The sequence below is a fragment of the Coturnix japonica genome, chromosome 2 (assembly GCF_001577835.2).
Source record: "Coturnix japonica isolate 7356 chromosome 2, Coturnix japonica 2.1, whole genome shotgun sequence".
NCBI lineage: Eukaryota > Metazoa > Chordata > Aves > Galliformes > Phasianidae > Coturnix > Coturnix japonica.
In genome coordinates, this window is record NC_029517.1 from 14,051,824 (window position 1) to 14,075,029 (window position 23,206).

General features: G+C 36.6%; 1 protein-coding gene across 1 annotated transcript in view; it reads left to right on the top strand.

The window, feature by feature from the left end:
* The window catches only part of MPP7 (membrane palmitoylated protein 7), a 92,766-nt gene that overhangs the window by 42,446 nt on the left and 27,114 nt on the right, over positions 1 to 23,206 (top strand). The window contains exons 5-10 of the mRNA XM_032443057.1: positions 7,329 to 7,460; positions 14,059 to 14,140; positions 15,066 to 15,151; positions 16,936 to 17,010; positions 17,614 to 17,810; positions 18,332 to 18,396. Of these exons, the coding sequence (XP_032298948.1) occupies positions 7,329 to 7,460; positions 14,059 to 14,140; positions 15,066 to 15,151; positions 16,936 to 17,010; positions 17,614 to 17,810; positions 18,332 to 18,396 (637 nt within the window). The remainder of the gene's footprint in view (positions 1 to 7,328; positions 7,461 to 14,058; positions 14,141 to 15,065; positions 15,152 to 16,935; positions 17,011 to 17,613; positions 17,811 to 18,331; positions 18,397 to 23,206) is intronic.

The window sequence follows — 23,206 nt, forward strand, 5'->3', positions numbered from 1 at the left end:
ACTCGTATGTTATTTGCCTTTCTAAAAACATGTTTGTTTAGGAGTCAGCGTTTGTTCTATTGTACCACATCTACTTTAATGGTTTTTAGTCCTTTAATTACAACACTACTAAGTACTGAAATACTGGTAATGTAAGACTGGTAATGAAGTGGTGAAAATCATTCTGACTGCAGCTTTTCAGCTTTCCAGAATGATGCCTGAGTTTAGTGCAACTGATTTATGGAAAGACCACTTGAAGGTGTTCAATGTGGGAAAATTCCAAAGCAGGCAAAACTAATCATCATAAAAAACTAAAGTGGATTAATATCCATGTAGTATAAGATAAATTTAAAACTTCATCCTAAAGATTTTTTTTTTTTTTAAGTAATGAAGTATATACAGATTGATTTAGCTTCATAGATCAGTAGAGGTTTCTGCTTTTCTTAAGGTTTTAAGCATGCTGTTGTCAAAGTAAAAGCTGGGTCAGATCTCAAAGACACTTGTTCAGAAAGGGCAACTGCATCCTCTGCTTTTTCATTTATTTAGTTGATATTTTAACTTGATTTATGTGGGGCAGGATCTTCAGGTGGTGTTCAGCTGAGAAAAGATTCATGCTGTTTCTGCAGACATATATCATAGTCGACTCATTATAGAATATCCCGAGTTGAAAATGTCATGCAAGGACTATCAGGTTCTGCTCCTGGCTCCACACAGCACCTTCCAAACCCAGTGTCTGAGAGCAGTGTCCAAACACTCATTGAACTCCATCACTCAGGGCTGTGCCCACAGCCCTGTGCAGCCCGTTCCATGCCCACCGCCCTCTGGTGCAGAACCATCCCATCTCTGGCCTCTCATCCTTCACTCCATGCACATCATCTGGGGCTGCCCCATCCCACATGCAGAATCTGGCACTTGCTCTTATTAAACTTCAAGTGCTTGTTGGTTCTTCAGCCCACTAATTTGCCAGGCTCTCTCTGCAAGATCTCTCTGCTTTCAAGGGAGTCAATAGCTCCTCCTAGTTTTGTATCATCTGCAAATTCAGTTAGTATGCATTAGACTCTTGCATCCCGATCATTTATAAAACGATTAAAGAGAACTGGTCCTAAAATGGAGCCCTGGGGAACTCCACTAGTGACTGTCTGCCAGCCTGATGTAACCCCATTTACTATAACCCTTAAAGCCTAAGCAATCAACCCTTTGTTTTAATATGGTCAGGGATGTTACCAGTTCTTCAAAAAAGGAACTGATGTACCAATGTATTGGAAGAGGGCTGATGTCTAGGCATTGTCCTATTTTGTGAGCTTGGAAGTTACTAAAATTGGACTTAAGGTGCCAAGAACAGTTTAGCTACATGAATTGTGTTGTGAATGCAAAAGAGATTTTGTTCAGGTTCTTCAGTATTGGTTTAAAATCAAAAGTTATTCTACCATGATCCACAGTTGAGGAAAACATAGAGCTGTCATCTGGAAGAATATAAACACCTTTACCAGATGACATGGATGGACTGCATGCTTCTGTGATCACTGAGAATGGTTTTACTTTGGAAGTGTCTCCAGGGGATCCAAACAACGAGCGAAAGGAAGCAGGAGTCTGAAGATGCCGAAAGTTCAGTTTTCTGTTGGCTATTGCTGTCTGACTACCAGCTGCAGGTAAACCCATCAGTTCAGACTGGTGAATTTGAAATAAAGGAGCTGCATTTTAAGGCAAGGAAATTATGCTTTTGTGAAAGGAAGTTCATATAGTCAGAAATAAAGTCCACCATAGTAAGAGGAAAAAGTAATATGTACTTATGATTGATCCAGCTGAGTTGTTGCTATGCTAAGGTCATTAATATATGATAGATATTAAGAAAAGAAAACCACATATGTGTGTTGTGTGTGTTTTAAATATTTTGAATCACTACTGTGACCCAACTGCATGAAAGTCAATTTGGAAGAGAAAAGAATTTAATTGCCAGCTGGACAAGCATGAACTTTCGGGCAACCCTTTTTTGAGAACAGATGAGACAGTCACACACATGGAATACTTCTCCTGTAATATACATACCGAACTGCTGTCTTCTCACACAATATATCTTTTCTGGGGAATTTGTAGAGGATATATAGGAAAATACAATATTGAGGTATGGAAAGAAGTAAATTAACCATAGTGTTCTTTTTTTTCTTTTTTCTTCTGTAAATTAATACATGTGGTTGCAAATTGAAAATCAAGCTTAATTCTTTGTTCAGTTTTCTTACCATCACCGTCAAAGTTTTTTTTTTTTTGCTCATGTTGATTGAATAGTGAGTAAAACGTGCCATTTCTTTGGAAGCTGGTTTCTTTAACACTGTGCACTATGTGTATTTCACTTGGTAATTTTATTCATAGCAGAAAATCACAAATTTCCACAGGAAAGTTGATTAGATAATTCCTTCAGAAGGAGTTTTAATCCATTTCAGCCTGGCACACTCTTACTGTGGCTTTGTGTACACCCACTGCTTCTATCACCCAAAAAATCCAGTTTGTTGTTATCCCAGCCATCCTTTGGACATTAGCAGCACTAGCACGTTCCTACTGCCTGTAGCTTTATTATTTGCTTCAGGTTCTAGGTTATGCCTCTTGTTTTAGCCAAACTTAAGAATTCAGCACCCATTGTTGTTCTGTTAGTTGGGGTACCTGTTCTGGTGTGCCCCATTGTTGCATGCGCCCACTCGTGGTGGTTCACACAGGTTTTGTTCTGCTGTATTCTGAGTTCTTGCATGTAACTAGCTCTTCTGCTTCCTACGCTCCTCCTTCTGTTTTGATGCTCAGACAGTGTCCTTCAGTGGATTCAGCCTCCTCATAAATCAGTGTTTCCAGTGTTAAATAATTTGTTCCACTGCTATTTTCAGCTTGTCTTTCAGTATTTCTTCTGTAAACTTTTCACTAAGAGGAATAAAACACAACAACAGCTCTCTAGAGTAACAGCCCTGCCAGGTGAGCTGAGGGGCACACTGCTGTGCTTGCAAGTGAACTCACTGTTCTCCTTCTGGGTAGCTTTTCTCCTCCAGCCACAGTGCAAGTTACTATCACCATAACAAAGCAAAGAGGTGGGAAATGTCTCAGTCTCACCTGATACAGCTCAGAAATGCCAGGAAATGTGGCCTGTGCCAACGATCCAAGCTGTGGTCTGAGAGCAAAGTCATTGCTGTTCTGTGGTGTTTTGCTGACTGCTGCCAGGACAGCCATCCCCACTATAGGCAAACTAACAAGCAGAGGGATTGGCAGTGCCTTAATCTGCTGCAGCTGTCTTCCTTCCTGAAGGTGAGTCGTAGTCCTCACAGCTTTAGAAACAAAATCTCACTCTTAATTTACTTAATTTTCCAATCATACATTTTTTCACATAGGTAAATAAAGGTTCTTTTGTTCCTTTATCCATTCTCTCATGTCTTTGTTCATCTTGCTATTTTCTAAAACGTTTTTATATGCAAAATATTTCTGAAAAGTAAAGCCTGAATTGAGATACTTGTTACAATAGTCAGAAATCAGTAACTTGCAGGGAGCTGTGCTCACAACTTGTGGTTATCGGAGGTATTTTTATTCATGGAGATCTCAAAATGTAAACAGAAGAAAAAAGTGACATGAAATTTGTCATTGTTTTATGGGAGCAAAAATGTATTCAGTGTGGTTAAATGATATACATTTTTCAAAACATGGGACTGTTTTCTTTAATAACAACCTCAATTTAAAAAAAAACACCAAACATTTAAAGTTTCAGAACGGTTTAAGAGAAAGAACCTCAGATGTTTTCAATGTCAGATTTTCTTTGTGTAAGTTGATAGTGTAAGATTTCAGTGTAAGATTTCAATTTATAAACTGTGAAATGACCAGTGATAGTTGTAATATGAAAAATACAGCACCAGTTATTAGACATTTCAGAGGTCTGATGAAAGTATTCATTTCCAGCTAGATCATTTCAGAGGTCTGATGAAAGTATTCATTTCCAGCTAGATCATGTCTAAGAATTTAGCTGAACATCAATATTTATATTTAGGTAGTGCAGGAGTTTGAATCATACCTTCTTTCAAGTTCTAAATATGGATCATGTTTACATTAGTGAATCATAAGCATAGGACTTAGAGCTGAAATAAAATCCTTTTTTCCAGTGGTGCTTAAATATGCATGACCCTGATCTTCAGTCATTGTGCACAGTTCTGAAGAGCCGTGTGTTTGTAAACAAGAACAACAGCAACAAAATCATCTGCACTTTTTGCAGTTTCTTTTCCTAGGCAAACATGAATCTCATGCAGTGTAAAACTGCACTGAATAAGTTAATCACTGCTCATGTACAAAAAAGGGAACGTTTCTGGCTTTACGTTGCCTCATGAATTTACTACACAATTACTCGGTGTAAATCTTGTTCAGGATCGAGTCCAAGGCTTATTTCTTGGCGGCTGTAATTTGTTTGCTTTTTTATATAGCCTAGTCTGATGCATAATTTTTTGGACTGAGCATACATTTTATTAAACACACAGTCCCGAGAAGCTGCTGAAGAAATGGCTCTTTGCTCTGAGTACAGTTGTTTTTTCCTGTGTATGAAACATGTGGAAGTTCTCCTGAGGACATACTGTGATCATCTTTGGTTGAAACATTAAGTGAAATCAAAACAACTTTACAAGTTTTACTTGTGGATTAATCGTTGTGCGGTGTCTCTACTGCTATTCACAAGCAACTGCTGTGGACAGAGGATGGTGTGTTAAAAGATGAGATGGAAGATGAGCACACAAGAACTTTAGTATGTTCTTTAGTATGTGTACTATGAAAATGTTTGTGACAGCAGAAGCCCTTCTGGAAACTTGATTGAGAAAAAGCATATATTTTCTGGCCCTCATACTCTTACCTGAAGAACGCATCTTTGCTTTGAGATAAAATAATAGTAGAGTTTGGGAAACAGTATCATACAGCGTGAATCAATATGTTTTTCAAAAGAAGGAGGGAACAGGCTGATTAGTTCCAGTTGCTGTGAGTGAAGAAAAAGCATCGTAAGGATCAGACATTGATTGGCATTGGATTGTAATACTTGCGCTTTTGTGGCTCTTTTGTGTCCAGGAGTCTGGTTTGGCAGTCAAAGCAGGGAAGCATCTTATTAATACTGATAGCATTGTTCTGTTTGGTATTGGATGGAGTCTGGTTTTCAAGTTTCGTTGTCAGGAGTAGTTTCTTTTGAGCATGTTATAAGTTGCTGCCTTTTACTATGGAAATGGTACTTTAGATTAGTTTCGTCTGTTTTCTCTATCTGCTTGATTGATTTTAAACTGCAATATAGAACCTCATTAAGCTGAACTAGTCTGTGAATATGCCCTAGTTTTATGTGGAAAAGTGTAGTTGCAGAATAGTAGTTTTAGATGTCTTAACTATAAGTAGCTCAGAGTCGAAGCAAACGCTACTTTTGTTTTAGTGTTTCTTTGATGTTTCACATACATCATCAGAACACTGCATGTGATTGCATGGACTTTACAACTGTATTGCTTCACAGTATGCAGTTCCAAAAGGAACCATAAATTGCTGGCCAGAGGTTTTTAGGTGAGACCTGAAGGAAAACCAATCTTTGGTGAGAGAGAGCTAGTAGGTAGCAGTGGTACAAAGTTCATGTTGATAACTGTCTTGGGAGGAAAAATAGAAATAAATAGCTACAGTGTTAAAAATGTTTTTATCAAGTTGCACAATATGAATAGAAATCATTAAGACAATAATAGCGAATTCTCATGAAGCAGGCATGATCATCTGCTGTTTATTGTGCCAAGACTCGACTTCACATTGAAACTGAGGAATTTCAGGGTTGCAGTTTGCTCTTTCTTATCTGCTTGTGTCAGGATAACATGTAGCATTGTCTGAAAGCTGTTTGTAGTGTTGTATAAGACCTGGAACAGCACAATGGAAGTATAATGTGCTTTTAAAAGAATTTGCGTTATCCTTGAGAACACAGTGTATCTCATGATTTATATATTTGGTCTAATGTTATCTTTAGTAGCAAGTAAAGTAGCATCAGAGAAATGCGTCTGTTTCCTGTTCTTATTTATTAAGGTGTTTCTTCTTTATTATTGTAATTGTTCCTTTAGATTCATTGTATCTGTCACTGATGTGTTAGCTTTTCATGTCATCCATGTCAAACAAGGCTGATCTGTTCTACATAATCTTAAATATCACAACATTTTCCAAAACACTTCATTTTTATGGTAGGTAAGGTTATCAATGTGCAAATTACTTTTGGTTTCTGACTATAACTTTTGTAATATTGACTCTTTGGGCAAAAATGTCGGGTCAAAATGTAAAATATTCTAGTTTGATGGGCAAATACTTGAAAATAGGAACAACTGTAAGCAGTAGATCCAGTTCTTAGTGTGGCAGTTGCTGTGATTCCTGCTGTACTGCATAGTTTCCATTTCAGAAGAAAAAGCATTATATAACCATTTTTCACTAGTTTAAGAGATGTTACAGATCCTGTAGGCTTTTCAAAAATGGAAAAGAACTTAAAGAGCTCTATATCTAGAAAGAGAAATGAATTTTGGATTATGATAGATTTTTTTTAAGCCTTAGGAGAATGAACTTTCCAACTTCCTTTGATTTCAAGACTCTTGAGTTTCTGGCAAGGTCATAAATTATTTTGTTGTTAAGATTGAGCCTTTTGTCACAACAAAGTTTAATAAATCTATTGGCCAATCCGTGCATGAACTGGAGAAACTACAAAGAGAAGGAAAGGGGGCAAGACGTGACAGGTGGTTGGTAAGCCAAATCATTTGAGCACTGTGTTCCTCAATCTCGGTCACGAATTCCACAATAAATTAAACATTCCTAGGATAATTTGGAGCACGTATGAAAGGGAGTGAGCATGAAAGAGGTCCAGTAACCAAGGCAGCTTCCAGAGTTCCTCTGAAGGTAATGGCAGTAGCTTAATGTCATGCACCTGATACTTGAACAGATGTACTGGAAGATGGTTATTTTGCTTATTTGATTCATAGGACTGCTTAGTGTATTGGAGAAACTTTATTGAGAAGTAGTGGAGTGTTATTCTTACTTACTTTAGGCAACTTAGGTTTTCTCCTAACCATAGTAATTGTAATTTCAGCTAATGTGCAAAGCACTCAATATTTTCACGTGTATAACTATGGTTTACTAGGTGCATACATTGTGTTTATGAAAAGATATACCTTCTGGAATTGTTTAATCCCCATTTACATATGTTAAAATTATATAGAAAACTTATACTCAATCTATTTGCATCACGCTAGTCAAGTCAGGCTATAAATAATAACCACTGCTTTGTCTGTCATGAACTTTTCAGATGCCAAATAACAACTATTAACAATAATAACAATAACAAATGTTTCCAGGCTTTGCTCTCTGTTCATGATACTGTTGCTCAGAAGAACTACGATCCTGTCTTGCCTCCCATGCCTGATGATATTGATGAGGAAGAAGATTCAGTTAAAATAATCAGACTTGTCAAAAACAGGGAACCACTGGTAAGTTTTCCTCTCTTTTGTTGATTTTTTTTCTGTGCGTGCAGTGTTCACTTTATAAATATGAACTATAACATTATTAATGTGAATGGACATTGCTCATGTTTATTCGTGACATTCAGTAATATACTTGTGAATTCCATTCTCAGTTATTATTAGTAAGGTACATGAAATGAATAGTAAGAATTTGCTCATTCATGGTGTTTTAACAATATATAGAATGTGGGCCAGCCTGAGCATTTATGTATGTAATATATTCATCCTTTATCTTGAATTTGAATCATGAACTTGTTTCAAAATGAGAGGGGGAGAATGAATCCCCATAGACATCTTGACCTTTGTTATGAACTGTGTCTGTGTTTAAAAAAAAAAAAGAAAATAAAAATAAATGACCTTTTGATGCACTGAAAGGAAAGCATAAAAACATATTTTAAAATGCTTGAATTGAAATCTGGGCAAATTTAAGATGTCTGTTGTTGTACTTTGGATTATGAATACTAGAAAGTTAATATCTTCATGGGGATATCTGGAAAAATGCAAGGACTAAAACCAGATTGCATCACAAGAATATTAAAATGTTTTATTTATTTGGTTGTTTTTATTTGCCGTAGTAGTGTGGGAGTAATCTTGAATAAAATTTACCTGTGTTCTTTTTCTCCTCCAAAACAGTGAGGGCTTTGCTTTGTGTTATACTGGGTATTTGTTTTAGTGGATTGCAGTTTTAAGAGATACCTGCAAAATTACTTTGAGAAAGCCACAGTTCTGCTCTTGAAACAACAGAGAGAGAGTGATTTCTCTGTTAGATACACAGGGATGGCATGTCCGTAGATCTTACCATCACACTTGATGGATTTCTGGTATCAGTAAACAAAAAATAAGTTTTGTTTTTGATTGACTGTGGATGCCTGTGGACATAATTAGAAGTTTGACCATATGGAAAGTTTTTCATTTGTTTTAATGTTTTAAGCATCTTTTTTTTTCTTTTTCTCTTTTTTCCCCCCTCAAAATATTTAAATTACAGCTTCCATAACTTCAAGTGGTTTTTTAATCTAAGAAATTATTTGAATAGTAATGAAGTTACTTTAGTGTCAGAATATTTATTCTGAAAGATGTGGAGAAATCAGAAAATACAGTATGAAATGAGAATGTGGGAGAGCTCAGTTCCTCTCATAATGAATTGTTTGGTTTAATTATAAGCACAGTCTTATAATGGCATCCATGACTTCTATTTTGTCATGTCTGTAGAAAGAAGCTTATTGCAGCTCACAACTACTTGAGGGTAAGAAGCATTTGAGAACATTAGAGTCAAACTCTTCTTACCAATGAAAGATGCCAGGACATGAGGCAGTGACCACAAGATGCAGCCCTAGGATGTTTACAGGGAATTAAGTAAAATTCTTAAATGTCTTTTAGTGGGAGATGCAGCACTGGAGGAGGCTTTGTAGTGTCTCTAGCCTGTTGCTGTAAGGCAATGGCTGACCTCATTTTGCATTGCCAGTGGTCCTGCTCTGAGCAGGAGGTAAGCAGGATGTTGGCCTAAATGACTTCTAAAGCTTCCCTTCAGTTAATGTTTCTAAGATTGTACATTAACTGCATGGGAAAGGGACACTCCAAATCCCCAACCTGTCTTGCTGTTTTATTTTTGTTGGAGAACAGCTCGTGGTGAGTTCTGTTTTACATGTTCCTTATTCTCCAAGAATACTTCCATGAGAGTAGTGTCCTCCTCTTCAATAATTCCCCTTCATTGCATCTTTCTATTAATGTTGATGTCTGTTGCTAATTTATGTGATGCAGATTTATGGTCATTTATTGTATTGATGTCACAAAATGTACCCAACTTGTTTGTGTTTTGCTCTTCACTAGATTATTATTTTTTTCTTTAGTACGGGTGAGGAGAAATATGTTGTAATTAAGGTCTGAACAGAATACGGCACGGCAGAATAACTGAATACAGGTTTTTACTTGGTGTATTAGAACCACTGCATTTATGTTGCCTGTAGTTGCTTTACTAAAGAAAAGATGTGCCATGATATGCCCTTATTAGACTACTTAAAATTTTCTTTTCTTTTTAATTGCCTTTTTAATTGCTTTTCCTTCACAGCTTATTTTGAAGTCTTGCACATTCCTGGCTGAGTACAGATCAATGAGTCTCTGCTTGTTCAATTTATCTAGTCACACTTATCCAGTCATAAAGGCAACTTGCACTTGCATAAATATATCAGAATTCTTGCTGCTGAACTTGAGTGTGACCATACAGTATTTCTTCTGGGATGGAAATTACCTGATTTCTTGTCTAGTAGATACTGAGCTCTTTGAACTTACTTTCACCTCGGATTCATTCCTATTCTCTGTTTGTGAGCAAGCAGCAGAGACTGTTTTTCTGCAGTGGAGTGAGCTTTACATCAGCTGCAAGTCCTGGAAGTTCTTGACTTTGAATATCTCCTTTGGATTACTTTCAGCAGTGCTCTGTGAAGTGAATTAGGCACACTTTGAACTTCTTTGGAGTATATCTAGTGACCTTTTTATGTGAAACCATACCACATTTCCTTTGTGCTTTTCTCCGTGTTAAGCAACCCACCTGTGTTAATCATATATTAATGAAGCCTGAGTCCCCAGAAGTAATCATCTCACAAGAAAGGGGAACAAGAGGGCCTTCTATTTACCAGATTTCTTCAGGTCAGAAGTCATTGCTTAACTTTCTTCCTCTTCTTTTGTGAGAGATAATTTAAACTTTTGGTTCACCCATCCACAAATCTTTGTTGTTGTTGTTTCTAAATGCTCTGTTAGCAAATGCTGTTCAAAGAGCTTCTTACTCAAGTGAGGTGAGATCACTTTGAGGAGGCTTTGTCTGAACAAATTAATTTTAGAATCTTTCAGAATCTCAAATGCAGAGAAGTAGAGATATCTATTTTTCCAGAGATTGCCCAAAGATCACCAGATTGCAATTTGGCTTTTTATTGGATAGCATGGTGGATTTTTACTTACGCCAAAGTCCACTTCTCTAGGACTATATTTACAGGCAAGAGAAAAGCAGGCAGTTCCAGAGAATAATTTATTCCTTCTATTTAAGACACGTGTCCTAATGAAGGAATGGTTAATTCATTCTTTGGAGCTGCCTATTTGTTTTCATTAACTGCAGCAGTAGCCTTGACACCTAGCTTGAACTAAATAGCTGATTTCTATAGCTGAACTTGGGTGAAACAAATTGTAGCGATTAGGAATAACCACATACATGTTTGTTGGTGCACATTCCCCAGTTCTTCCTCTGTGCCTTTTCCTCTAAACCCCTACAGTTCAGTTCTCATTACTGGATCAACCCAGCCATGTTACAGGTAGTATTAGTTTGGGTGTAGGGACAGCCTTTGTGTGCATTGTCTAATGTACATGGGCATCGGGTTCTAAGTAACTGTAGGCTATCAGACATGTAACATGTAACTACATTTACATCCTAAATGAAGAATGAATTAAAATAGGCCTCACTGAAGTACTGCTTTACACTCAACATCTGCATACATTTTAAATAGAAAAGCATGCAAGAAAAACCCCTGATACTTCATTCTCTTTTATTAGTAAGTTATTTTATTGCGTAGTCTTGCTTTTTCTTTCTTTCTTTTTTTTCTTTTTTTTTTTTTTTCATGCAAAATAGAGGCTTAGAATATTTCTATTCTGGAGCCATCAGATAAATGGCTGAATTGTTAAAGTTCGTATTTGTGAGACTCCTGAGTGATGCTCATCAATCAGTGCTTCTACATTAAAAACAATCTTCTTCCCTGCTGAAGGACCTTGTATTATTTTTAGTGCTTTTGCATGGTATACCTTTAAACATTTTCTCGGTCTGATCACCATATGGCTCCCTAACTCCTTATTTTTCCCTTTAAAAGTATTTTAAATGGAGCTGTGCTATTACATCTGTATATGTCTCATTTAGGGTAACTTACACTTTTGGCTAGCAACGCTGAAAATATTTTCCAGCTCTTGAGGTCCAGCCTAACCTTCTTCCATTTCTGAAGCTCTAAATGAGGAGCTGCACTGCACATGTAACTGCAAGTACTGGGGCTGAACATCTCATAAGGAGACATTCTTGCCAGATTATATATACCTCATAATTTAAGTAGAGCTGGCAGCAGCACAATGGAAGCTGCTTTTTCAAAATAACAACTCTTCAAGTGCTCAGAAAGAAATCCATTTGTTTGGTGATTTGTTTTTAAGTATTCCAGATTTGGAGTGAAGAGAAGGTTAAACAACTCCCTTTTTCCTTTCTGTTCTGTAGGTACAGCAAACATACGTGAACTCAAACAGTGCTATGGGGCTAAGCATTCACTTTGAGACTGCCATAAAGGAGTTATTAACAGCTACATAGCCTGGATTACATAATTTCTAGCTCGATTTTGTACTTAGTGTGAAAATCCCAAATTACCTTTAACCTCTGCTGGAACATCTTTCAGACCAACATCAATCCGTGCCAGTATATTCTCCAGAGCTGGGCTGCTAAGGTGTTCTGAGGGCTGGAGCAGCTCTCCTATGGAGACAGGCTGGAAGAGCTGGGCTTGTTCAGCCTGGAGAAGAGAAAGCTGCAGGGAGATCTCATTGCAGCTTTCCAACATTTAAAGGGGGAAATAAACTTTTTACACGGGTAGATAGTTGAAGTTAAACGTGGGTGAAGTTTAACAGTATCAACCTCCAAGCGAACAGCATAGAGTCTTTCAGGGATTTTTCACCGATGAATGAGGGAGCCTCTGTTTTGCGTGGACAGTATAGCATAGAGGTTCTGTTTATATTTGGTTGCTGCATCCTAATGCTTTTTTCTTTTTGATAGATATAATAAAAAGAAAAATGTACATTTGAACAAGTACAGTTTTACAGGTTTTAATAATAAACTAAATTAATTGCTGTTGCTGCAAAGTCAGAGTTTAATATAGAGGTATAGGCTAGTGAGGTTAATGCTGTGTTTATACGTTCATAATACTGCTCTATTCATTTTGCTCAGTCTAATCATGAATTTTTCCAGTGAGAATAGCTGCAGCCACATCTTATTTTTCCTGAAGCACTGTCTAATTTAAAATTGAGATCATAGTAAGGAATACAAACAAATACCTACAAATACCATCACTCTATGCAGAGCGTGAGGATAAGCTTGACAAATTGCAGAATTACTTCGCTTACTGATGATATTTCATACAAAACAACTTTGGATGTAAAATAAAATGCACAAAGTTAGCAGTAAACATTGCTGTTGACTACTTATAAAGCTTCAAAAAAAAAAAAAAGATAATAATTTAGTGACAATATTAATGTATCTGAGGCAGGTTTTTCCTATTTAAAGTTAATGCAGCTTGCATATATTAAAAATAAATTGATCTCCCATTTTTCATGTACTGTGTCATGTTTACATCTTAGAGGTGGAGGGGAAGGAAGACTTTCTTTTTACAGTTGGTAAAAGTGTTAACTGTAGTGAAATGTCATCCCCATTACTTGTATATATTTCAGCTTTATTTTCATGAAATACTTCAAAAATGAGGTAATGCTAGATTTAATACCCGTGTTTAATCAAATATAGAAAGCTACATATAAAGCAATTTATTTAGTCAAAGAACTTGAAATACTTGTTTGACTTATTTCAATCATAACCCTCCTTTGATGGAAGAAACGCTGATCAGAGATGGCAGCATACACAGAGCACTGCTGTGCTCAGAGTTGAAGTAGCGCTAACCAGTGAATTCATTGTAAACATTCATTGATGAACAGTGTTGGAGCTGTTGCAGGTACCTTACTACATTAACATGGCAAGTGATCACGTGCAGGTAGAAGACTGGTGGCCAGGAGGTGCTTTTTTTGGTGTTGCTTTTGACAATCCTAGATCAGGTAACCGTCTTGGAAGTGATTGTACAGTAAGATTTATATAGCTACAATAATCTGCATTATTCTGGGGATTTTGCCCTGAAGAGTACGGCCTCTATCTACTCCATTGCTTCTGCTGTTCTATTCTATACTTCAGAGAAGCGTCACTGCCTCTTCAACAGCAGTTCCAGGCTGTGGGGTCCTTTAGTTTCTTCCTGTCTACCACTGCCTGATTCCTACTCATCACTTTGAGCCTCTTTTCTGATTACAAAGCATTTTTCAGGTTTATTGATAACACTGTGAAGCAAAAAATATATTAGTGCCTGCATGGGCAGTTCTGAGTGTGAAGTGCAACTGTTAGGAACACAGGTACATTTATGTACAGGAACATTTATGACCATGGCAGGTAAGAAGCCCCTTACTACAGACACAGCTTATTGCTTCTCAGTGATAGTTTAACACAATCTCAGCAGCAGACTCAAATAGCCTACAGTAACAGTTAACACTGAGTTGGTAAATAAACTTTTTGTATCATTTGTGATTTCTGAAAGCAATTTGTATAATGAATTCACTACTAAAATAAAGACACATTTTAATAGGTTGCTACATATCTTGTAATTCTTTACATGAGTGAGTATCATTTCTGACTTATTCATGCATAGATACTCTTATCAACTTTTTGCATTTTTGCATTGCAAGTATTTTTCACTGCAGGGAGTTTAAATTATGGTTGAACTAATGAAGCAACTTTTTTCTTTTAAAGGGGGCTACTATTAAAAGGGATGAACATACTGGTGCAATTGTAGTGGCAAGGATAATGCGTGGAGGAGCTGCAGACAGAAGTGGTAAGGCATTGCTTCTTTGCACGAGCCATTCCAGCTATAAAATATAGAAGATGTGGTATAATGGGATTGTTTTGTACCCATTAAATATGTCACTATCAAAAGAATTTGAGGCTTGGATAGTTTGTCAAAGTGACACTGGTGAAAGTATTTGTGCAGCCTTTATTCCCCTGGTTCTCTGGCCATTAGGTGTCTGAGTTAGAAGATAAAGTTGGTGGGTTTTTTGGGGTGTTGTTTGCTTGTTTGGAGATTTATCATGGTTTGTTTTCAGTTGAAGAATTCTACTTAGAAGTGATGTGATAAGCCAGCATTACAACCTGCTGATGGAGGAACTCAGGATGGATGCATTATTTTATATTAGTGCATTGTTTTCGAGTTTTGCTGGTAATTATCAAAATACCAGACCACCTCTGGATCCCAGTGTTTAGCTTTGCGTGCCCAAAATCTTCACGAACTCAAGCAGGAGATCCTGAGTTATACTCATAATGTATCTGTTTTCGTTGAAGAGAACCTAAGAGAGTCGTGTTTCCCTCTTAGGTGGGATAGTAGAATAAATCTGTATAAATATCATTAAATTAGGAAACATTTGTACCACAGATTAGCACTCACAGCATAAGTCATCTTTGCAGTACTTGCAGCTGTGTAGCAACAAGTAGTATGAGTAGAAAAAGAATTGGCATGGGTATTTTTTCAAACATCTGTATAGAAGTCTGGAAAAGTCATAAAGAAATCATAGTAAGTTTTGGGAGGAAGGAAGAGAGGTGAGTAAATCAACAATCTCAGGCTTATCTATGGGGACTGTAGCTGTAGTTGTGTTCACTACATATCCCTGCTTTTAAATAAGAACTTAAAGAAAAAAGCTGAATGTTGACAGCACTTTTTGTGTCATATGGATCTACCATTTAACAACTCATTTTTCCTTCTGTAGGTCTTGTCCATGTAGGAGATGAACTGAGAGAAGTCAATGGTATTGCTGTGCTTCACAAACGACCTGAAGAAATAATACACATTTTGGTAAATAACAAACATTTTAAAATTAATTCAGGAAGGTCAAGTGATTATACTTAAAATTTCTGATGTGTTTCTTAGTAAATAATCTATGTTACATAAAGCATTTAATTCTAATACAATTATTTACAAAACTCTATTTCTCTTTAAAAAAAAAAACTGATTTTCCACATAACAGATATGAACCAAAACAAATGACTTGTGAGGAGTTAGTGATGACCACATGGCTGTAAATATGTTGCAGTCCTCAGTGTATCACCTGAAGTTTATAAGACACATAATGATCTGTTGGATTCAGATGTTTAGATTTACTAATTTCTAATTCATTAACTCCAAGGGAAGATGAATTCATAATATGTGTACATGATAGAGAAATAGATAAGTATATTAAGAGTATGATTTGTAAATCTTATTTAGACTATGTAGACCATATTAAGAGTATGATTTGTAAGTCATACTCTTAAGATTTATATATGATATATGTGAACACAGCCTGTAAAGCCAGCCTGTTTACTCATTTAAGGATCACTATTGCAAATCAAGTAATTTTGATTCTTCCAGAAATATTCTTATTTTTGCACCAGATAAACTGATGAGAGTCATAGCAGCTCTTTATGGTGCACTCATTTCTATATACGTATATACATTGCTGTCCTACTAAGTTGAATGACAGTTTCTTGTGATTCAATAACCAAGATGATTCATTTCAAATGTTAGTTCAGTGATATTCATATTTGCTTTATGATTTTGCATTCCCTACAGAAAAATATTTTCCTGCAGAAATTAATATTTAAAAATCTCTAGAAATGCCTTAGCACTACAAAAGGTGTGAACAATTTCCCCATTTACCTCCTTAAGGTGCAATATAAACATCAAAAGCTGGTTAGAGCTTGGTTCAAAAGTAACAGAATTATTGATTCCAGCCCTGTGGCTGGTGAAATAAGAACTTGGCTGCTGTTTGTCAAACAGTGAGCTCTTGGATCACAGACATGCAGGCAGAAGTATGTCTCACTTGGTAGTGGACAGGCCTGTTTCCATTTTGCTTAAATCGTTGGCTGTCTGTTGCACTCTGTGAGTTTTATGAAACTTGTCGGCTGCATGCAATAGTAGCAGAGTCTCCAGCTGATTAGCACTTCCTTCAATGGCAAAATGTCACGGAGGCAGTGGGAATATATTGTGGTTAATAAGTAAAATGTAGCCAGACAGACTTAAAGAGGGATACGGGGAAAGATGAATGGATGAGGTGGTTGATGATGGCTAACTTGCTTTAAGATTTATAGTGGAGGGCTTTTTTTCCATTTAGTATGCATAGCCTATTCAGAAATATTTTTCTTTTCTAGTTTCTTTTACTTGCCAAAAGAATAAATCCCCCCAATAGTTTTATATGATAAATATGGCACGGGCGTATCTGAATTTTTCTATCAGGTTTTTCTGAAAAATGAAATGTTACTTAGATTTTTCCAGAGATGTTCAAACTGTGCCAGGAGTCCAGCAGTAGCTTCTAATATGTGTGTATTTTAGCTGTAACGTTTGCTCCTGCTTTCACTGAAGAAGTGGAACCTCCAAAACACGCAGGTGCCAGACGTTAGCAGTCTAGTCAGAGGTTACTTGTAATTTTTGCAGTTCAAAGTTCTGTATGGAGAAGCTTTCAAACTCCATCAGTCGTATTTGGAGAGAGGAAAGGCTCATTGTATTTTGAGTATTTTCTAATTAATTTGAATTTTCCTTTAAGTTTCCTTTTAAAAATGCAATTTAATTTTTTGTGCATTATCTTTTTAAATGTTCAACAGGCTCAGTCTCAAGGAGCAATTACTTTTAAAATTATACCCAGTGTAAAGGAAGAAACGCCATCAAAGGAAGGCAAGGTAGGCAAGTATACAAGAATATTTCAGAAGGTATTGCAGTAAACATCATTGCTGAGGATCAGTATTGTTTGCTTTGATGACTGAAACAAAAGTATCTCTTATGCCACAGTCATCAGTTTTTCTAATGTGATACTGATGTGCTGGATTTACAGGTGAGTGCAACAAGGTTCTTTAGCCCTGACTCTGCAGCAATGAAATTAGCATTGGCAATCCTCAACCTTGTGTGAGCACCCAGCTTCCCTCCAAGTATTCCTCCTATCATTCAGTGGGCAAAAAGCACTTCATAGCACCTTAGTTCAAAAGTATCTTCTCTTGCTCATATGAGCACACTGTTCCCTGGAAAGTCTGAAGTTCTCTTTGACTTTGGGAGTTGGATCTTGCAGCCTTTACTACATAAGGATTGTGGTTGTAGGAGCAATGAGTAAAACATTTCTTTATTAACTTCTGATGTTAGACTTCCATGAGGATGATTTACAGCAGTAAATGTTTATTGCTTTACGTTATTTACCACAATGTCTTTGAAGAGTGAAAGCAAAAACAGAAGATACCTTTGGATTACATGTTAATACTTTGATTCTAAGGAAAAAGCGCTTTTTGTTTCAGATGTTTATCAGAGCCCTATTTGACTATGATCCTAATGAGGATAAAGCAATTCCTTGTAAAGAAGCTGGACTTGCTTTCAGAAAAGGAGATATACTTCAGATCATGAGCCAGGATGATGCAACCTGGTGGCAGGCCAAACACGAAGGTGATGCCAATCCCAGAGCAGGCTTGATCCCTTCAAAGCATTTCCAGGAGAGGTGAGCTACTGAGAAGCATAGTTTCATTATATTTTATAGTAAAAATATCACTTATTTTCCAAGTGGTTAAGTTAGCATAGTTGTCATATGTATGGTCATAGATTACAAGGGCATGATAAACCTGCATCTGTAGCAAGACAATTGAACTTGGAAACCTGTTGTTGAAATTCTTTGGATTTCCTTATTTGTCTGGCCTCAACTAATAATGACAAAAACTGGTAGGATAACAGTGCTCCAGATTGAAAGGGGAAACATATGGAAAATAGCACATCAGTATCTGTATTCACACTGATGTGCTATGCAGAAATAAGAACTGCACAGATTTTGGAGCGCTTACAAAAATGTGAGGCTCAGAATTTAATTTGTACATCATAAGTAGATTGCATTGTTTAAAGTTAATTTCTTATGAAGTCTTCTGGCTATTTTGCCATAGTCTCATGATGTTAAGGGTTTATTAATCCCAAATTTGCAGTGAAAACTAAGGAGTTTGTGTCTTTACCCTGCCACCTCCCATTTTATAGGAGATTTGCACTAAGAAGACCAGAAGTGCAGATTCAGCCACTGAAAATTTCCAACAGAAAATCATGTAAGTCTGTAAACCTGAAAAAAAAAGTCATATTCTTGATCTCTAACCTTATAAAATAGCAGTTTGTTTCACTGTTGTGACTAGAGGATGCGTTTCTCCAGGACACAATAGCTACTCGATGGCATTCTATCAAAAGGAAAATAGATAACTCTAACAGCTGAAACGAAAAGCTTTAACAGCAGCAACAATTATTCCTAACCCTCTGACTTTGTTTTCAAAGCACTGAGCCCAATTAATGTTTTGATATATAAAATTTCAAAGGTTGAGGAGTGTTCTTTTCCTGTTGAAATAGAGCAGAATTGGCTCAACAGTTTATATAATTTGGACTGCATTGATATGATGAAATTTATATTGAGAGGGAGATAAAAGATTGGTTATTCTTCCTTTCCTTTCCCATATAGTTATTAATTTTTTGTGTCTTATGAAGGAGCATGACTTTTTTAAAAGTCAGGACACTCAGTTCTTTTACAAGGCTTTATGGAACAACTTTGTACTGTTTTTTAAGCAAATTTAGTCTTAGTTGTTTCTGCTTTTAAATTCTGCAGTTGCACAACGTAAGAAAAATAAGCTGTAAGAAAGTGCATACATTGAAACAAATATTTTCTTTCCACTGGAATTTACATCAACATCTGTTTTAAGTATTATTGCATATTTTACTTGACCTGTTATTTCTTTCAGTTGTACAGATTCATAACAGAGTGAGTACAGTGTTAGAAATTACCACACTGCAGTAGGATCTAAATGATAAATACAAACATGTTTGTGAGTTCAACTAGAAATAGTCAAAAAATAGACTAAAATTTCCAACCATCTTTTATTCTCTAGCAATGACACAAGTGTGGATACTATGGGAAACAATGGACACTGACATACTAAGTGCAAAGCTGAATGCATAAAACCGAAATACTCACTGAGTTTTCTGTTGCAATTTTTCTAACTTCTTTCTATGGCTTTTATGTTCTGGATTTTGATGGTCAGTGTTAGTTCTCTAATAAACTGCATTTTCTGTCTTTCATTCCATTTCACTATTTGATTGTATGCCCTAACGCTATTATTAACTTGAAAGCCCTCAATTAGCTTTGTAATTACAATAACTATAGCATTTCTAGTTTATATGGATCATAGAAACAAAGAGGAGTTTCTCTGGTTTGTAGTAAATCTATTATTTCCCTAGACTCAAGGTCCTAGTTTTGGAAAAGTGTCTGGTCCCAGTGTGTATCTATTTCTTTCTGCCCACTGTTGTTGTACTTGGATAAAACCCTGAAAAAGATCCTTCAGTTAAGAGGGCAGTGGTGCTTGTGAAGAGGTGAATCAGTTGCAGCAACACTGCATGATTCCCTTCAAAAGGGACTATGTCTTTTCACGAACTTCAAGTGAAAGGTTTTACAAGGTGCTTCTCACTCTTCTTGATTTGGAATTGACAAAATTACAATCCAGATAAATCCTGCAGTATTTTGGCTGCTATTATTGTTCATGCTGATTATATTTTCTTTGTCTTACCAACCTTGAACAAGAGGGGAGATTTTCTCTCTTCTTCCCCTTTAAAACACAAGAGTCTTTAAGTGCAACAGTATCCTTGTTAACATTCTCTTTTAGACTTTCTCTAAACAAAGCCAGATCCATGCAACTGTCATCTAGAAGACAGAGCTGATTCTTTAAGAAGGAAAGACAGCATAATAGTGGAGATTTGTCATTCTCTCGTCCTCAGCTCTTAGCACAAATAAATCTGCCAGAAGATTGGCAGCACTGTTCTGAGTAGAGTTCCATCTATTTATTCCAGGATCAAACATGTTTTTAGTGTTGGGAGGGTATTTATGTCTTTCATTGAGAAAGCATTTTGAAGACCATAATTCACCTGTAGAAAAAATTTGTGACTAGAATATTGCTTGAGCTGCGCTCAGGAAGTTCTAATTACCAACCATGGATGTGAAACTGTGAGATATGGTGGTCTTGTCTGTAGTTGTGCACAGTAGATGCCATACCAAAATTGATGCTGGAAAGCAGCGCATTACTTGGCTGAACGAACATAATATCAGAAATGTGTGAGGAAGGGGATGTAGAGGTTAGAAAACTGGAAAAGTCTGCCATCATTTTTTTTCCCTTTTCTGTACTGGGCACATCCTCTAAAATTTGATTTAGCAAACTCCCCAGTAGAGAGGCAAGAAGTCCTTAGTGCTTGATATTGTCTTTTTTTAAAGTTCTGTACTACAGGCTTTCAACTTGATGAAAGGTTCTTCAATGTTTGGAAGGCTGGTTGTGTGAGGAAAGTGATGATTGGTAGATCTTTCTAGCTATACATTGAAAGGTTTGTTTCAACCCATAGCAATTTAGGTGGAAAGGGAAATTTGCTAGCTGATAATATCACATAGCTTCCAAAAGACAAACATCTGTTGATGTCAGCAGATCTGCTAGTAGAAGTTCATTTCCTGGGAGGGCTGAGACACGTACTAGGAAGCTTTCTTGAGACATGGAAAGTAGTACTGGATTCCAGCCTTCTCTGTTTAGTCAACTCACTTCCCACATCCCACATTTTGTAATGAGGAGTAAATCTAGATAGGTGGCAGCTGTGGTTTCCTAGGTGGGCTTCCAGAGAAGTAGTATCCTACTTCAAAGTTAACCTAAAAATGAGCCAAAATTTTATGCAAGAAATATCTAGAACTTTTTTTTCCAGTCTCTCCTCAAGGCAGTGTTGGGAACTGGAGAGGGCTGTTGTATTTAATCGGAAGAGCTCTCTGAAATATAGTCACAGTATATTCACAGTAACATTAACATCTATCAGGATCTGCTTTGTTAAGTATGCTTCAAATCCTGTAAGGAGCTAGGTTAATTTACTCTTGGGAAGATTTTCTATTTCAATTGTAGTTTTAAAATAGGGGTAAAAGTATAGAAATGACATCTAGAATTGAGGATGAACAGAAGGAGAAATTTAGTGTGATGGGGAAAAGAAACAAGGACAGTGGAAGAATGCGTGGACAAAAGTTGCCCATCAACCTCTTAGACATAACTCCATAGAAGATGGGCTTTGAAGTGATCAAATAAGTGCAACTAACAGTATTATTAAGAGCATTGCAATAGCCAGTACTTATACTGTAGTTCATTTGATTCTTGATTCAGTTTAACCCCAACATTAACATATTTGTTTTGTTGAAGTTTTTGAAACAGTGAATGCAAAAATTGCTAATACAAACTCCATTTCAGTTTTTTTCTTAATGGTTAGAAAGTGCTCACAGTAATTTCAGTAAGATATAAAAAGTTTGAAAAGCCTGAGATAGGTGGCATTTAGATGTTCTGACCTGCTGAACAAATTGATAGTGTTATTTCCAAGTGCAAAATGATGAAAGGATAACAAACTTCTCAACCCTTTTCATCATTTCTCTCAATACTTAACAGCATTGAATTTTCAGCCAAAAGCAGTGTTGCTTGTGCATTAATCCTGTGGGAAAATTGAATTGGAAAAAATAATGAGAAGAAACAGCATAAATGAAATGGAAGTAAAGGAATAGAGATGCATGAGATTGTGCGAGCAGGACTAACCCTGCTGTGCTGGAAGAGTGCACCTGCCATACACCTGACACTGACACGAGGCATGAAGTGTTCTTTGGGATGTAGAAGGGAGGGGGCAGTGCTGGCTGCATGAAATCCACTGAAGTGTGTCTGAGCTTGTTAGCCATGGCTGAAGGCCAGCTCGGGTGGAATCTGCTGCTATGGTATTCCTGAATAGTGCTTAACAGAATTCCTGGCTTGAGGAACTCAGCTTGGGCACAGCTTCGCAGCCAGAGTTGGCTCTGTGAAGCCTTTCACTGTATCCAGTCCAAGGAGTGCCAAGAGATTTCGTACAGAGAATTCATTTAATAGTTCCCAGTCTGCTAAGTTGAATACAAAGAGTAATCATGCTCTAACTGTAATAGTCACTGCCAGGAAACATGGCAGTTTTTACATTTGTAGCCTACTTTAATTTTTAGTTTGTAGATAAAACATTGACCAACTGTTGTTTTGTTTTTTGGGGTAGGAGGGGGATGGAGGGAGGAAGGATGGGAGGGAGGGAAGTAAATTTCTTTGGATAAAAACCAAATAATTCAGTTGCAGTTCTGCAGTTATGAACCACAGTAATCAGCCAAGATGTTATATCCCTTCAGCATAATTTTGCTTTCAAAGCAGTTGCTGTTAAGTATATTTGTGTTGTCTCTGGTATGAAAATTAGTGGTAACTTTATATTTTATGCTGGTATAGTCAGCAACTTCTGTTAACTTATGCAGTGCATGCATGTGTGTATATTTATGATATACATATGTCCATGCTCTGTGTGTATATATGAGTATGCAGGACGCTCTTAAGACAGAGCTGTTTAGACATGACTTTTTCTTGAAAATACATTTGTTCTGTATATGTAATGCTAAATGTAAATGCTTACTGTGGCAAAGTCATCCTATATTTTTTCAAGGACTTAGAACCTATTTTACTTTCAATTTTGATTTACCATATGTGATTGGCATTGTGTTAGCAAGGGGAAAGATTTAACTGCATCCAAATGGTATTCATTCAAACAAGATGTAACCCAGTTTGTCCATAGATGAGTGTCTTGTGAATTGAAGATTGTGTTCTGCCAACAAAAGAATTTAAACATGGTCAAAGAATGAATGCTTTGTACCACTTGTACTTGAAGACCAAACATTTAGGATAAATGTGTAGTTGGACTCTTTTGCTTGTTATAATTGCTGCACAAGCTTAACCATGCCTTTCTTCTCAGTATTTTTCTGTGTTCCTATTTGATACTTGATTGCCCACCTGCAAGTAGTTAGGATTAAGAACA